Source organism: Populus euphratica, unplaced genomic scaffold, assembly GCF_000495115.2.
Source record: "Populus euphratica unplaced genomic scaffold, PopEup_1.0 scaffold19.1, whole genome shotgun sequence".
NCBI classification, from domain to species: Eukaryota; Viridiplantae; Streptophyta; class Magnoliopsida; order Malpighiales; family Salicaceae; genus Populus; species Populus euphratica.
The window spans coordinates 394,450-408,308 of NW_011499853.1; the positions used below are offsets into that span (position 1 = coordinate 394,450).

The following is a 13,859-nucleotide window of genomic DNA, read 5'->3' on the forward strand; positions in this document are numbered from 1 at the left end:
TCCCTACATGATTTTTTTATTTTTTTATGAATTTTCTTCTTCTTCTTGTATTTTTTTTTTTAAATGATCTTTGAAGAATGCTTCGTAATTTAAAAAAAACACTATAGATTATTACAATATTTCATCATATAGTTTTTGTTTTGTTATAGTGCTTTCCATATGTATTTTTTTTTAAATTATCTTTGTTGATTTTTTTTAATATTAAACTGGTTAAGAATTCAGCTTTAACTTTCTTCCATGTTTTTTTTTTCTTTTTTTTCTTTTGTAATTGTCTTCTTCTTCATCTTCTTTTTGTTATTTTTTGTGTTTTTTTAAAATTGTTTTTGTTAATTTTATTTTTTTTAATATAGAGCTGGTTAAAAGTCAGCTTTGTAATTTTTTTCTTTAAAACACCGTGGATTGCTACAGTGTTACGCCACATGGTTTTTTTATGATTTTTTTTTGTTTTTTTATAGAATTGTCTGTCAATTTTTTTTTCTTCATACTGAGCTGATTAAGAATTTTGTTTCGTAGTTTTTTTTCTAAAACATTGTGAATTGCTACAATATTACCTCACATGATTTTTTTATGATTTTTTATATTATCTTTATCGATTTTATTATTTTTAATATTGAATTGATTGAGAATAACAACTGTAAAATTCCTCATGAAACACTATAGATTACTAAAGTTTTTCCCTGCATAGTTTTTTTCCTTTGCTTTTTTTTTGTTATGATTTTTTTCAAATTTTTCTTTGTTTATTTTTATTTAAATATTAATCTGGTTAATAATTTGATTTTATAATTTTTTTTTTGAAAATATTAGGAATTATAACAATTTTTTTTATATAATTTTTTTCTATGAATCCAAGATAACACATCTAGTTTTAAAGCTATGTGATGTGCTCCATAAAGCTTTTTCAATATTCTCAATCCTCTGTCTTTCTTTTTTCCAAACTTCAAGCTGCCAATATTATGCATATTCTCTTGCTCGGAGAGAATTCGATTCCATCTCCACCGAGCATAAATGGCCCGTCCTCCGTTCTTTCTACTGTTGAGATTCAAGAGTAATACCTAAAAGAGGAACCTGTAGAAATTGGGAATTTTTCCATTCCTCAGAAAGAATCTGGCAAGGCAACTGTTGCAGCTATTTGGCAACAAAGACATCCACAATGCCACCACACACTTGCCCATAGAGCATCCACAACGCCAACTCTGCAAGAAATGGAATCCTCGAATCAGGGCTCATCATGAGTGTCCACCACAAGAACGATAGTTTCCTAGAGCAATTGTCACAGTTAGATTCATATAATATAAGTTTTGCTTGTTATTGTAGTTATTAGTTGATTTAAAATTATAAAATTTAAATAAAAATTTAGTTTTGAATCAAGTTAAAAATTAATCCGTTAAACTCAAATAATCTGATAAGTCAACTTATAATGTAGTTCACTCAACCTAACCTAATAAATTAATTTAGTGATTAACTAATTTAAAATTATATTTGAATTAAAATTTATTTTTAAATTAATTAAATTCAGGTAACCTGATAGATCAACTCATCATCTAATTCTCAACTCATCATCTAATTCGAGTGAGATATATAATCGAGTTAATTGCAAGATTTATTTTTAGTTTTTACACAAAACAACAATATTTTATAATGAATTCAGGTTGGATTTACGTGACAAATTCTTGAGTCCGGGTATGATAACCATAGCTTCTTAGATTCTCCTTCCGTCTGGTGAACGAATATGGGTTGGTCTACAAATTTAATCGTGTTTGATGCCCTGTGTATAAGACTCGTCTAATGTTATTATTAATTATTACAGTAACTCTTTTTACAGCCTCCTAAATCCCAATTAACATCGAAAAGCGAAAGCAAACCTACCTATCAGCTATGCTAAACCATCACACTCATTTCATACCTTCAACGCACTACTAGGCTACTAGCATCCCATATGGTTGCAAAACAATTTAATATTAAATGATAAAATTTAAAAGAAAAAACTACATAAACAAAAAAGAAGATTGGTTTGGTGAATAGTGAAATTGAAAACAAAATCTAATAAAAAAGCAAAAAAAAAAAAACCTATACACACAACACTATTTTAATAAATCACAACCAAAAATAGCAAAACACCAACGAAATATTATATCGGTATAAACACACTAATTCCATAAAAAGCTTCGTCTTAAGCTAGTATTGAAGAATGAAATTAAAAAATTAATGTAAAAAAAGACTAATGACAATCTGAGTTAACATTTTATACTTATGACTCAAGTCATGACACCGGAATCACTATAAAAAAATTATGAATTTTAATTCTTAACCAATCTAATGTTAAATGATGAAATTTAACAAAAAAAAATAATTTTTAAAAAAGGATCCAAAACAATTAAAAAAATAAAAACAATTAAAAAAATAAAAAATTAAATTTAACATAAAAAATTAAAAAAAGGACCAAAAGCTTTGAGCCAGTTCGAGTTAGCATGGCATATTTGTGACTCAGATCTTGAGGCAGTGTTATCCTCATAGAAAAAATTAAAAAAAAACTTGATCTTCAGTAAATTTAATATTAAAGGATAGAATTAAAAAAAATTATTGTAAAAAAATTAAAAAAACTGATATCAATCCGAATTAACATTTCATACCCATGACTTGAGTCATGAGAACGGGATCATGAAATCAAAACAATTATGAAGCTTAATTTTTAAAAATAAATGTTGAAAGATGAAATTAAAAAAAACTTTCAAAAAAAGAACCGAATTTGACATAAAAATAAAATAAAATAACAAGAGATAAAATTTAAAAAAAATAACTAAGAAAATAATATAAAAAATAATATTAAAAAAATTAAAAAATTTGTTATGAAAACCAAATTGATTTAATATTAAAAGATAAAATTAAAAATAAATAAAAAAATAATTAAGGAACAAATAAAAAGAATTAGTATCACAATTGAGATAAAAACAAAATGAGAGTACAAATTTTAGTTTGGCAGAGAAATCCCAAAAAAAGAAGAAGGGAATTCAATCACGGCCGAACCACCGTGAATCACCGTATGCACGGTGTCTATAGGATGCTCTGCCACTCGGTGCTCAAGATGGCAAGCGGACTGACCCAAGAAACGTGAGTGTTTACAGCAATACACCAATCCCAATTAGGTTTTTTCCCTTTATTTTAATTTTAATATTCACATGCCAAATTATTAACTTAATATGATATTAACTATAGCATTTGATGTTACGGGGCTGCCCTCGGACACATATTTACTACAAAGAGGGCCAGCATCTTTCTTCATTTCACGGATGGGAACAAACACATTTATACCAATGGTTATGATGATTATTTAAAAAACAATAACAATGTTCTTTTCAAAATGAAAGTACCAGTCCTAGTTATAATTCATTATTTTAAAAATAATAACAATGTTTTTTTTTTCTTTTATGCTAGAAAAGTACAAGTACATTTTTTTAGGAGAATTAATCATAAAATTAAGATAAAAGAGCAAATTAAAAACAACACCAACGTTTTATTGTAGCGGTCCTTTTTATCCTTTAACAATTTCTTATTCATGAGCGCTCTCTCTTCGGTAAATTTCCTTCTTGGTCCCTCCATTCTTTTTTTTATTTTGATCATCAAGCTACAATTTCTTTCAATTTGATCCTCAAAAGTTTTTATTTTCTTTGTTATCTTTGATTTTATTTTTTTGTTCTCATTTGTATGCATAACCAAGGTGTCAAAAATTGTTTCACAATTTAATAAAATGTTGATGTTGCATGGAAAAGTGTAAAATTGTCGCATATGACATAAATAACACGGATCAAATTTAATATTTACAATAATTAGTAGCTCTTTTTCCATATTTATTGTTAAGTAGGCATGTGAATATTGGTTCCTCATTTTATATTTTTTTCCCCTCTGGTCCCATCTTTTTTTTTTCCAAAACTTTATTCATTTTATATTTCAGAATGAGAAATAAAAAATTGTTGAAATTTTTTAAAAGAGAAAATGCTTTTGAGTGATTGAATTTGGACCACCAAATACTTTGATTTTAGTATCTATTGATTCTTTTTTGAGAGAGAAATTCAATGAAAATAGTTTTTTATCTTTTTTGTTGTTAAAAAAGTAAATTGAAGCTTGTGAATTTTTTTTGTTTGACTAAATTTTGAACATTTAGATGAAGTAAAAATGTGTTTCCTTGTTTGAATGAGGCTATAGAGGTTCACATGGTAATTATTTTTAAGTTTAAGATGAAATAATTGTTGAAAATTGGTTTTTTTTTGTCAGACCCTATTTTTTTTATCACCAAAGTTATCTTCGATGACATAAAAAGATAATATATAAATAATCCATCATTTATCAATACAAGTTATGCCTTGTACACAAAAAATAAAAATAAAACATTAGAGGTGGATGCTCTTGAAAAAAAAACCCACGAGTGTTGGCTTGGGTTTCTAGACCCAAATACGCCTAGAATTTTATTTTGGATTAGATGCATGTGTTTTTTAATTTTATTTTTATTTTTTTAAATTTAATTATTTTTAAATAAAATTATATAGATGATGTTTAAATAATTATGCTATTATTTTCAAATAATATTAGTAACTTCCATGATAATACTAGGAAGTAATTCCTAAATATGTATATATTAACCTAATATGATTAATTTTCTAAATTTATATGAATTCTTTATATGATTTTTTTAACATTAGTTTTGTATAACTTTTTAATATGTCCACAACAAAATTATGATTTTATTTTTAAAAATTTTTTATCATTTAATATTGAGTTAAAAGAAAATTAGATTTCATGATTTATTTTGATTTATATTTTAGGATGTTATCTTTTTATCATAACATGAGTTAAAGTTTGGTAGGGTTATTCAAGTTATTTTTTCATGTTCTTTTGTATTTGATTTTTTAATTTCAATCCCATCTATAAAAATTAGGTTTATTAAAGATTAAATTTTATTTTATTTTTTAAATTTACTCTTTTATGAGGTTACTCCACACTTATGTTTGGGGTACGGATTTAGCGAGTTAACCTAGGTCAAATCAAGTTTTTTTTTTTTTAAATTCATATTTTAATACTAGATTGATTGAGATTCATAATTTATTTTATTTTTATTTTTTTTGAATTATTCTAATCTGATGACCCGAGTCACTTGTTTTTCAAGTTAACTTGGGTTAACTTAGGTGATTTTTTGTTATTTTTTAAACTCCATCCTTTAACATTGAATTTATTAGAAATTAGATTTTATTTTTTATTTACTTTTTATATGGTTATCATAATCTTATGACCTAACACATAAATTAATATATTAATCTACTTTGACTCAAATCAATTCAATATATTATCATTTTAATATTTATATAAAATATTATTATAATTATTTTTTTAAAATCAAATTATATTCTTCCTAATAATTTAAGTCACTTGATAATTTAAGTCACTTTTAAACTCACTAAAATGATCCTATCATTTTAAAATAATTTTTATATAATATAAATTTATTTTTTATTAAAAAATACATCAACAATCTCTAAATATTTTCTTACATTAATTTTTTTTAAATTCAAACTCGTAATACAGCGCAGGCTAATAATAAAGTACATCCTCAAGAGAAAAGGCTGTGCGCAAGCCTAAATATAATGTGTTCACGCATGGCATTAATGTCTTCATGGTAAAGTGTTGTTGCCGGCACGAGCTGCTATCTACACCGAATTAAATGCCTCCCAGCCCTAGCTGGCTACCTTGCTCGGTCAATGTCTCTGATTTTTTATTCCGAAGGACATACACCTCTCCAAAAACCACACTAGCTAGCTTCGCTAGTCCTCCCATGGCAGCTCATCACTCAGTAAGGACAGAAGGACTACAGATGAGAGAAACAACTTGCTGCTCTCTCGTACATATCTAGTTAAATTAAACTATCATATTTAAGTGGTCACCAAGGCTGTTCATGCTTTGATTTCTTTTGGTTGGGCGTTGGAATAAAAGGGTGTTTAAAGACGTTTATGCAACAAACACTAAGAATCATTTTGTTTCATGAAATCCAGATTTTCCTATATTAATAGTTGGAAAATTTGGTTAGAAGAAAAAAAAAATTGATAAAAAAATTTAGTTTTATTTTTAATAAAATATTTTCAGTTTGGAATAAAAAGTACTTTTCAAAAAAATTATAAAAAAATAAAAAATATCTTATTATTTGTTGATTATATTAAATTTAATTTTTAATTTCTTAATTTTTATTTTATTTTTTTAGAATTTAATTTGATTTGATTTTTATATCAATTTTGATTATATTATTTTATCATTATTTTTTTCTCTTATCATTTTTTCTTAAATGAATTTTGTTTTATCTATCAGTTTTGGTTTGTATCATTTTTTCTTAAATGAATTTTGTTTTATTTATCAGTTTTGGTCGGTATTTTTTTTATTATTTATTTTATTCAAAATAATTTATAAAATTAGATTTTTTTAAAATTTCATCCCATCCTCTTTCAACTTTTTTATATTGCAAATTTAGTTTATATTTTTTTTATTAACATTTATTTTATTTAAAATAATTATGAAATTAAATTTTTTTTCCCTCTTAATTTTATTATCCTTTAACATAACCAAGTGAATTGAAGTTTTTTAAATCCGATTGGGATTAACTTGAAGTAAGTTGCAGGGTCATAAATCAAGTGAGTTGATCCTAATTAATTTAAGTTTCTCTAATTAGTTTTATTTTTTAATAAAATAAAAATAATATTATTTAAAAAAATATACAAAAAAAATCAATAAATTTTAACCGGTTTAAATAAAAAGATGGTGTTCTCAAAGAAAAACAATTAATGGACCAACACATTTCATCATTTCTACGTACTTAAAGTTTCCATCGTACAAAAACTAAGTAGGAGTAATTTCTTATAACGCAACATCTTGTTTTATTAGGAGATTAAGATTCAGTTGGAAGGGTACGGTCCACTTTAGATTATATTTATTATATTTTTTTAGATTAATGTGGATGTTCGGGTCAGTTTGTGTACATCACGATTAATTTTAGACCCTGAGATCTATCACATTCTTGTATAAAAATGAAGTAACCTTGTAGCTGGCATGAAATTAAATCCTTGTTAATCGTTGACAACCAAAATATGAAATGTGTTATTACTAGCATTGCTACCATTGTGTCAAATCTAGGATGCAATTCTGTTCTTCTAAAAGCTTTTATCAAAAGATCATCACCCAAGTAACTCTGTGCAATCAATATTTATATATTTATTAATTTTAAGGGATATATTTTAATTAATTAAATTTTAAATTTATTTTTTAAAGATCATCCATTCAAGTTTATAAATTTTAGAATCATTAAAAGCTACCATGGTATAATATTTTATAATTAAATTCATAACATATTTTCTCTCATTTACTGAATTCAAATTGTCTTCTTCTGTTTTTTTTCTCTTACACTTGGGCTTCATAAGTGTAATGTTACTGAATGGGATGTTTTGGGACCTGTCTTGTGTTTTTCTCTTATAAAATCCGAAGGACTTTTTGTCTTGACTCGTAATGTGATCAGCACATGTTGCACTCCAATCACATCCAGACCGTTGAGCATCAAGATCGATCTTATGTATATATATCTTGATGATATTAGGATAGTCAAAGATTCATTTAAGGCAAGCTTCCAATATTAATTTTAAGTTATCAGATGCAGTATTTGTCTGTGGATTGAAAACCCAAACCAACACAATTCAATTCGATGCAGTAGAACAATTTTAATTTCTCTTATTGGTTTGAAAACTGGACTAATAACAGAAGTCCGATTTTCTTTTAAATACTTTAATTCTTCGAGATTTTTCATGAAAAATAAAATAATTTTAGAATAGGAATTCTTTCTTCAAAAGCAAAAATTGAATAATCAAACTCAATCCTTCTTCCAGGAAAGAAGTATCCAGACCTTTAGACTGAACAAATTGATACGTTGAAGTTATTAAATAAACGCTAGTTGATCGTTTATTTGTGCATTGATTATTAGTTATTGCATCACATATCTTAATTCTGATTATGACCTTCAACCTGTCCTGCGATGCTCTTTTTTTTTTTTTCCCCCGAAGCAAGTATTAATGCGCCTAGCTCTCTGGGCCGTCCCCTAGTCTCATCTCAAGCCTCGGCAGATGGATAAACGCTACCCCACTTGAATGCTAATGTTCCCAGCTTGCTTTTCATGGCGAGGTTCTGATGGGCACTTCTATCCAACTGAAGCTGTGGCCGATATGAGAAAGCATCCGCAATATCTATGTAAATTCTTGTGAACGGAAGGGATAGTTGGCCATGTAAGAAATCCGCCACTTTCATGATTTGTGGATCGTTTTATCCAGAGCGGTTGAGCATCTATATCCGATCTTTGACGATGAAAGAGCATCTCTTTCATCATCGTTGATGATATCATAAGCAGGCAATAGCAATGGCACTGGACCCTTTCTGGTGTTTTATGTAACTAACTCCTTTTCATTTATATTTAGCAACGGCAAGCAGAGAACCATAACTTTGTCCAATATTAATTTCCATGCAGAACAGATATGTTTGAATGGAAATTTAATATAGAAATGTCAAACTCCAAATATAAGGTACCACCTTTCAGTGTAGTTTGTAATGAAGTAGAAGGAAGACTGTCAGAAACACCTCCCTCCAAAATGTTTGTGGATTGATCATCCTTGTAAACTACTTGGCGAATTTCTTGATGGATTTAGTGTATATATCCATATTTATAATATAGTGTTTTTTACGCCTCTCAGGTGATTGATTTTTTCTGTTTCTTTGTCTTGATACAAAATTACTCAACACAATCAAAGGCCGTTAATGGATGATTGGAACTTCAACATCACAACATTGAGCTCAAAGTTCTGATTCTTGATGCACGTGTTGTTTCCTGAAATATATACAGTAACGAGAACTATAAATTTAAAAATCTTTTAGGAGTTTCAAGAATCCTACTACACAAATCTATAATTCTTCAGATCTACACAAAAATTATCTAAACATTAAATGTTATGTTTAACTTTAAATATTTATTTTAAAATTAGACTATTATAAAGTGTAAGTCATCCAAATATTTTATTTTTAACAATAATTTATCCGAACCATTAGAGATAAATCTCCTAAAATCTTTTAAGGGAGAGAGATTATTATATTTTAAAGTGTTAATTTTTTTCTTTTGTATTTTAGATGTTTATGTATTATTATTTACTTACTCTTACACCACTTAAAAAATATAAGGTATTACATTCTAAAAATCTTATAAATGAAAAACTATCAATTTTTTCCTTAAATAATATCACATATATTTTTTTAAAATTAATTTTAGAAACATATTCAATCAAGTATTTACTTGATTATTCCTAGATCTAAAATTATAATCTCTTATATTTATTACTTTCTAGTTTTTAATTTTTAAAATTTATTTACAATCAAGTCACTTTTAATTTCTGATTTATAGTTCTTATGTGTGTGACCCATTAGGTTCCCTAATAAGTTGACTAAGATATAAATCACAATTCTAAATAAAATGAGATTAAATTAATTTATTATCAATTCAATAATTAATTGATTTATATTTGAATATTAAATACAATGTTTAACAACTTGTCATTATCTCTTAAACATTAGAAAAGTCATAAGTAATTTAACTTTACCTTCCAGTGACTAGAAAGTGTAATTATTATTTTTTTCATCAACAATGTTTCAATTTAGACATATAATATGAATTGTGTCTACTATGTCAAATTATATTAATATTAATCATTGATTATTTGAATATGATTTAAAATTCTTTTTCAAATCTCATTTCACATTGTGTAAGAATTTACAATTAATACTATTTAAGAATATATGAAATATTTTTCAATTCACCTAGGGTGATGAATCCTCTTTTGATTAATTAAATACCTTCATATAGTTCATGTCATACTCAATATCTACTCATTTATTACTTTTAATTAGAACAACGTGTAATATGATCAAAACTATAACACTCTCTATAATTTAGTAATTTCAAATTTAAGGATCATTTACATAACCATCGTGTAAGCATTTTAATAGATATATATATATGATTTCTTCATATAAAATTTACATATAGAATTTACATGTAAGTCAGTTCAGTGTATATGTTATACGAAAAGTACCAGCATATTAGTTCTAAGTATCCTCCTTACCTTTATTTCTTAAAACAACTGCATTTTTTTTTTTAAAATGTAATATATATCAGTCTCAACAGCTCTAATTAATATCCAGTTTTAATAGAGTATTGACTAGGAACATATAGAAATAATGCTTTGATACTATAAAAATCTTATAATTATAATAATTTTATAAATTTTTTTATAAAATATTTTTGTTTTAAAAACTCTATCTTTATTTTGGGTTCATTAATTAAATATTTAATGAATATTAAAGATAAATAAGTATTATATATATGAACAAAATTATGACAACTAGTTACTTAACTGCAAGGCATATACATTATTAGCATGATTATCGACTGAGAAGGCAAGAAACAGCAGAGAGAGTCTTGCTACAATACCACAGGCCAATTCAAAAAACAGGTCCCAATTCAGTCAGAATTGTGGACCTTTTGTTTTATTTTGGCACAATGACACTATACGGACCCCAAAAGTTGCAGATCGACTCTGAAGTCTGGCCCCTAATTTCCTAGCACGGTCTTTGTGTTACTACACAGATGCCAACATTTGTTACTACAGTAACTGTTTCTGTCTCCAAATAAGTCAGCCAGCAGCTAGGGCTTCACTAAATCCAGTGAAAGCACCAGAACTCATCAACCACACTTTCCTTCCAAGTGCCTGCATTACGAAATTGGGCAGCATGGGCAAAAGCAGACTGGGAAGTGACTGAACATTGTATTATATTGTGGTATTGGATCAGTATATTGCTTAAAGAAAAACAAAACTGAGCCAAAAAATAAATAAACAAAAAAATGCAACTCTCACATGCCTTCTAGAAATACCATACTGTTCTAATTTCTAAGCATTAAGCATTACGAAATTTACACATTCATTTGATGAGGAAAAATGAAAGCTAATTATCTATTTTGCAGTCTATATGGCATAATTTCAGAGGCCAGCACATCACACTAATCAGTAAAAATAGCAAAACAAATTCTGAAATATGTAGTCACTACACCTATTTCTGACAAGTTTTGATGATCTGATACAAGGCATTCAAAGGGCCAACAACTTCCGTTTTTCTCTGTTTTTTCCCCTCATATGTAGAATTGCTGTTGTGTCTTTCAAAATGCAATAATGGTAAATTTTGACTAGTGATCAGCGGCAGTATGCAATTTCCGGATTAAAATGCCTAGATGACAAGAAGAGCTCTCTGCTTTGCATTCATAAGCTACAGCAGAAAAACGAACTCCATCAATAAACATATAATGACTCAGAGTCGAATTAAGTGAACCAAAAAACCTACGAAGGTTTAAATTTATAACCTCAAGATTTTTCACTGTTCCAGCCTGCGAGGCCAATTTCTCCAATATTCATCTCATCATTGTCTGCAAGTAAAGCATCTTCCACACCGACCATCGCGTCTTCATGCCCAAAATGCATACTTATATTTTCGTGTTCAGAACTACTCTCAATCAAACCACTATCCTCCAAGTCCGATAAATCGCCAAATGTTAAAATCTTCTTCTTCTTCTCTCTGTAACCAACAAGACTCAGGAGTTTTTCCTTCCAAACAACCAGAGGGCATTTTTCAATCAGTTCTTGACCTTCATAAGCTTCAGTCAAAAATACGCTAAATCTCTTCCCCCTCTCAGACACATAGAAAATCCCCATATGCTTTAAAAGAAGTCTCATCAACTTCTGTGGCATCACAAATTCCTTCCGAAAATGCGTAAGGTGATCAGTCACCAATCTCTTCTCAAGGGTAAAGCTAAGCAACTCATGCATAATGGCAACAGCCCTCTTATCAAATTCTAACGACCCAGCAGTAAGTCCCTTGGCATCTGCATATGGTGACAAATAAGACCTTTTCTGAAAATGGTCTATTTTCTCTCGATGCCTATACACCTTCTTGTAATTAGAAGGAAATCTCAAAGGAAATGACAATGACAGCATTCCCGGCTGATGATTACTGCTTTCATTCACCCCTAATACTCTCTTCTCTAACTGTGTGATAGCCCAATCAGGATTCCAAGACACAAGCTCCAAATAACTCACTTCATCAACCATCTTAACAACCTTAAACAGTTCTGGATACCTATGCACCCATTTATCCCTAAAATCAACAGGCAAACCAAAATCTCTCCTAAAATTTGCTATTTTATCCAACCGAAGCCGCCTATCAACAGACATCATTAAACATCTCGTCACATATTCTGCGACTTTATCTGAATGCTCCTCGATTAATCTTCCCTCTTCTTCTACTAAATCCTCAGCTTCTTTTGTCATTCCGCACCATAGCACTCCCCTTTGATCCTTGTACAACTCAAAAAGCTTTGGCGATTTTCGAAGGAAGTCCGAAATTTTATGGGGTTTAGGCAGATTGATTTTAATCCTGTGTCGTTCAAGGTTCCTTGCTGGGATTATCGTCTCTGGCTCCTCATTTAAAATCTCCATCACTGCCTTCACTTTTGATACGATTTTCCATTTCTCTGTCACTATTTCAAGATCCTGCACCCTTTTCATGGTGCTTCTATCCTGCACTCGCTTACTTGTAGTCATCAATCTATTCTGCAACCAACCCAACAAAGTTTCTCTTTGCCATTTTCTTCTCACCGGCAAATAAGCAAACACCTGCGGCCCATTGGATTTATAGCTCAAAATTGAAGTCCTAACAGTTTGCGTAACCATTATTAATGTATAGTGAGTTTCTAAGTTCAGACAAATGTATTGCGACAAGTGAAATAAGAGAAAAGGTCGCAATCTTGCCTTGAGTAAGGTTAAGAGGAACGTGAGAGGTGTGAAAAGGTAAAGAACGTAATTTAATGAAAAAGAGAGAATTGTGTTCCTAAGGTGTGTTTGTATAAATGTCAATCTGAGAACAGGTTTTTGACTGGAACAGAAACCAAAAAAATTACTGCTGATTTGTTGCAAGAAAAGAGATAACCTGGAAAGACCAGACAACCAAGTCTCGATCACAATACCGAAATGTCTTCAGTTTTTCCTAACGTGTCTTCATCTAACAAATGGGCCTGCTTGTAATTTTATATTAATAAAAAAGAAGTAAATATAATTATTCGGTGAATTTTCTATTTGTTTGCTTGTAATAAGAAAAAAAAAATTGGATGGTAATGGTGGTTGTTTTTGAACTAATTTCTAGTTTTAAATTATTATTTTTGGTATTTTTAAATTGTTTTAATATTTTATTATTAAAAATATTTAAAAAAATAAAAAATATATTATTTTAATATATTTTTATAAAACATAATTTAATATTGACTCGTTGTTATTTTTACTAAAAAATTTTTTTTTTAAAATAAAGCCCTCACATCCGATCATGCCATGGCAAATTTTAAAAATAGATCCATGAGACGATTAGTATTAATTATTTTTTATGTTTTTGAAATTATTTTGATTGGTTGATTTTAAGAATAAATTTTATAAAGTAAAACTATTTTTTTTTAGTCTTTTTAAATAAAAAATATTTTAAAAATATTCAACACCCACTCTTAAATAATTGAAAATTAGAATTAAGCAGATATGTTCTGGAATTAAGCAGATATGTTCTGAAGTTTCAAGATTTATCCATTAAATCATATTTAATGACATAATAAAAAGCTATCCGCGCTTTAAATAAGAAATTAGTTTGACTCGCGGCAGCAAATGAATTAATCCTAAAAATATTCCCTTATACACATTAAAGACTGT

At 28.1% G+C, this 13,859-nt stretch overlaps 1 protein-coding gene across 4 annotated transcripts; it reads right to left on the reverse strand.

The window, feature by feature from the left end:
* Nucleotides 1-10,562: 10,562 nt before the first annotated feature.
* LOC105122095 (Ubiquitin carboxyl-terminal hydrolase family protein) lies at nucleotides 10,563-13,150 on the reverse strand. 4 transcript variants are annotated; one of them, XM_011021007.1, is made up of 2 exons: nucleotides 11,477-13,150; nucleotides 10,563-10,829 (listed from the first exon to the last, which is right to left on the reverse strand). In XM_011021007.1, exon 1 carries the CDS (start codon nucleotides 12,840-12,842, stop codon nucleotides 11,478-11,480), a length of 1,365 nt encoding a protein of 454 aa, XP_011019309.1. In that variant the 5' UTR covers nucleotides 12,843-13,150; the 3' UTR covers nucleotides 10,563-10,829; nucleotide 11,477. The 4 variants fall into 4 exon arrangements, with proteins under 4 accessions (XP_011019309.1, XP_011019308.1, XP_011019310.1 ...); XM_011021006.1 differs by having other exon boundaries at nucleotides 10,563-10,866; XM_011021008.1 differs by lacking the exon at nucleotides 10,563-10,829 and adding an exon at nucleotides 10,851-10,877.
* Between the last annotated feature and the right edge of the window lie 709 nt (nucleotides 13,151-13,859).

Bases quoted from the DNA above. Each gene is read 5' to 3' on its own strand.
- LOC105122095 (XM_011021007.1), bottom strand. From the start codon at position 12,842: ATGGTTACGCAAACTGTTAGGACTTCAATTTTGAGCTATAAATCCAAT.